Source organism: Zea mays, chromosome 10, assembly GCF_902167145.1.
Source record: "Zea mays cultivar B73 chromosome 10, Zm-B73-REFERENCE-NAM-5.0, whole genome shotgun sequence".
In the NCBI taxonomy this organism is placed as follows: domain Eukaryota; kingdom Viridiplantae; phylum Streptophyta; class Magnoliopsida; order Poales; family Poaceae; genus Zea; species Zea mays.
This window is the reverse complement of record NC_050105.1, coordinates 21,821,350-21,824,268: the sequence shown is the minus strand read 5'-3', so window position 1 is coordinate 21,824,268 and position 2,919 is coordinate 21,821,350. Positions and strand designations below refer to the sequence as shown.

The 2,919-nt window shown below is 54.1% G+C and overlaps 1 protein-coding gene across 1 annotated transcript; it reads left to right on the top strand.

The window, feature by feature from the left end:
- Positions 1–749: 749 nt before the first annotated feature.
- Positions 750–2,142, top strand: LOC100277012 (uncharacterized). The gene is given in 1 exon segment (NM_001150686.2): positions 750–2,142. A coding segment is annotated over 1 exon segment (957 nt). The 5' UTR covers positions 750–901; the 3' UTR covers positions 1,859–2,142.
- The last annotated feature ends 777 nt before the right edge of the window (positions 2,143–2,919 follow it).

Below are 2,919 nucleotides of genomic sequence, written 5' to 3'. Positions count from 1 at the left end.
GCTCATCCAATAACCGGAACTATACTTTTTCAAGAGATGCGGAGAGTAGAAATCTAGCGACTTCACCAGGGCCCACTGATCGGTGAGGAATGTCATCCGTACATAGCAAGTGCCTGTGTGGGGCTAGTGATGAATATTGGTGGCCGGGTCTTTTCCAGGGAGATAAAGCAGTGGTGGCGGGCCCACAGACCTCCCTACGTGTTCCATCTTCCAGTCCCCACCATAAAGCGCTGCACACTCCGCGAGCTCTCATTTGTCCACTTCTCCTTCTCCTCCTCGTGGTCTCGCCCAACTTCTCCTGCATAGCTAACCCCCAGGAACCGACATTTGGGCCAACGAGAATGCCTAGTCCCACACGTCAGTAAGAGTGAACCTTTACGTACGTGTCTTCGAAGTATAGGCTCCCTTGCACTCTACGGGTGGGACAGCAGGTAGGACACGTCGCCGCCTCGCCCCTATCCTGGCGAGTGGGGTAGGTCAGATGGGTCCACATGGCAGCGAGCGGGATGATGAGAGGTGGGGTTTGATTTTTCTCGCGTTTGCGTGCCAGGACAACCATTGGCGCGGCGTGCCCAATCGGGCCGCGGCCTTTCACGTGCCTACCGCTGCGGTGAGCCGCCACGTGGTGGCTCGCAGCCGGCCAATGATAGCGCACTGCGCGCCTCGGCCTCTCCACACGTACGTGTCCCGACGCGTGTCCCTTCGCCTCCCCAGGCGCTGTATTAAAGCGCCGGGCCTCAAGCCGCACCCGGGTCGTCGGCGTCCTGGTGGTGGTCGTATCTTATCTCTCTCACTGCCATAGTGCCATCGTGCGAGCGGCGAGAAAGTAGAAGGAAGTGTGTCGTACTCGTACTCATACCGGGTTGGTTGGTTTTTGAGACGTGTGCGGTCGGGAGAGGGGATGGAGAGAAAGGGAGGGTGCTGCCTCGCGCCGAGGTACGCCGCCACCGCGGCCGCGCAGCAGGCAGGCGCGGCCTGGCAGATGGGGAGGATCATGCTCAAGTTCCGCCCGATTGCGCCTAAGCCGGCGGCCATGGCGCCCGCGCCGGCACCGGCATCGGCACCGGTGACCGGATCAGCCGCCGGTGCCGGGAGAGGGAAGCGAAAGGCCGCGTGCGGAGGCGGCGGGAGGAGGGGCCGGAAGCCCAAGAAGGCGGCCAAAGTTGCGATGGTGACTGCAGCGCCTGCGGCGACGGCGGCGGCGCAAGATGTGGGCGACTGCCGGGAGCACTGCGACAAGGAGAAGTCGTCTTCGTCGCCGTCCTCGTCCTCGTCGGGGACGTCATCCGTGGACTCGTCGCCGCCACCCCGGCCGCAGCAGCGCCAGCTCGCAACGCTGCCGCTCATGCCCGTGACGGCGGCGGAGGATAAGGCCGCTGCTTGTCCTGCGACAGTGGGGCCGGAGCTCGTGCCGTCTCAGGTGGCTACGGCGGCACGGCCGTTGGCTCCGCGCGCGATGCGCCCCGCTGCTGCTGCAGCTTACTTGGTGACGGTGGAAGAGGTGACCGCGACGTGGCGCGACGGCGAGGCGCCGGCCTCCGCGACGGGCCACGACGAGGCCCCGGCGTTCGTGTCGGACCAGTGGGGCCGCGTCACGTTGTGGAACGCCGCGTTTGTCCGCGCTGCATCCGCGGACGACGGCGACGAGGCGGCGGCGCCCGTGGTGCTCGGCGGTGCCCTCCCGGCGTGGGGCACCTGCGCGGGATTCACGTGCCGCGTCCGCGCCCGGCACTGGAGCGCCCGGCGCGTCGGTTCCCCCGTGGTGGCGCCCTGCGATGTGTGGCGTCTGGACGCCGCCGGCAGCTACCTTTGGCGGCTGGACCTGCAGGCCGCGCTCACTCTCGGCGGCTGCCTGTGAACCGTACACCACTGTCAAGAGCAAGCAACGAATATGCTGTGCTACTCCTCTACGTGCGGAGACGTGTTGTATTTTATTCTATGAGCGTTATTTACTGACGTAAGGTATGGTTTAATCGACGGATTGCTATCCTGGTCGGGCTTAATTAAGGACGTTGAAGCCTGGTAAGGTATACTAACTTAGCGTCCTTCGGAATGGGAGTGAGTTGGGAGGACTTGAAAATGTAAGAAGAAGAAAACAAAGCATGTGATGGATGCTTCTGGATGTGCAAGCTCAGTCTTCATTCTTCAGCAGCGCGGAAATTGGCTCTAATAACATTGGTTTATGTTGACAGTGCTAGCGAGGACAATGAGTCATTCGATGTGAAATAATACCATCTGTTCTTTATGATAGTCTATTTAGTATAATATGATGGCATGCCCTCTTAGGCAGTAGCCGGCCAGCATTTGAAACATGGTACTTCGTTTTATTTAAAAAATAATAAGTTATTATTTATTATTTATTTGTTTTATCATTTAAGGTAGTTTATATTTAACTTAAAATTTATATTTTTTTAATAAATATTTTGAATAATATAACTGGTCAAAGTTTTTGATAAAAAATCAACGATGTCATATATTTATGAAAGAAGATAGTATTTAAAATTACTAAGGACTAATTTGAAAGCTCCATTGTTTTAAGAAATTTTTATTTTCCTTATAAAATGAACAAATTTTTCTTAAAAATGCGGTTCCCAAATTAACTCTAAGAGATAAAATAATTAGCATATATAATATCTATAAAGTCTTAACATATTCATATTCACGTATCAACTACTTTATAACTGGTAAAAAATGGAATTATTTTTTATTTTTTATAGAAATCTTGGGTATTCATTTGAATATGCTTGTCACTATATTGGGCCCGCCTCTCCTCTTGGGGCCTCTTGGTCCATTTTTTATAGTCTAAGGAGGAGTGCGGTTACATGTTTAAGTCAGTTACATGACACAAGTCTAGGTCGGTTAAGAGATATAAACAGTAACCAACCTAAACTAAGCAAGTATAGATCAGTTAAGAGATAT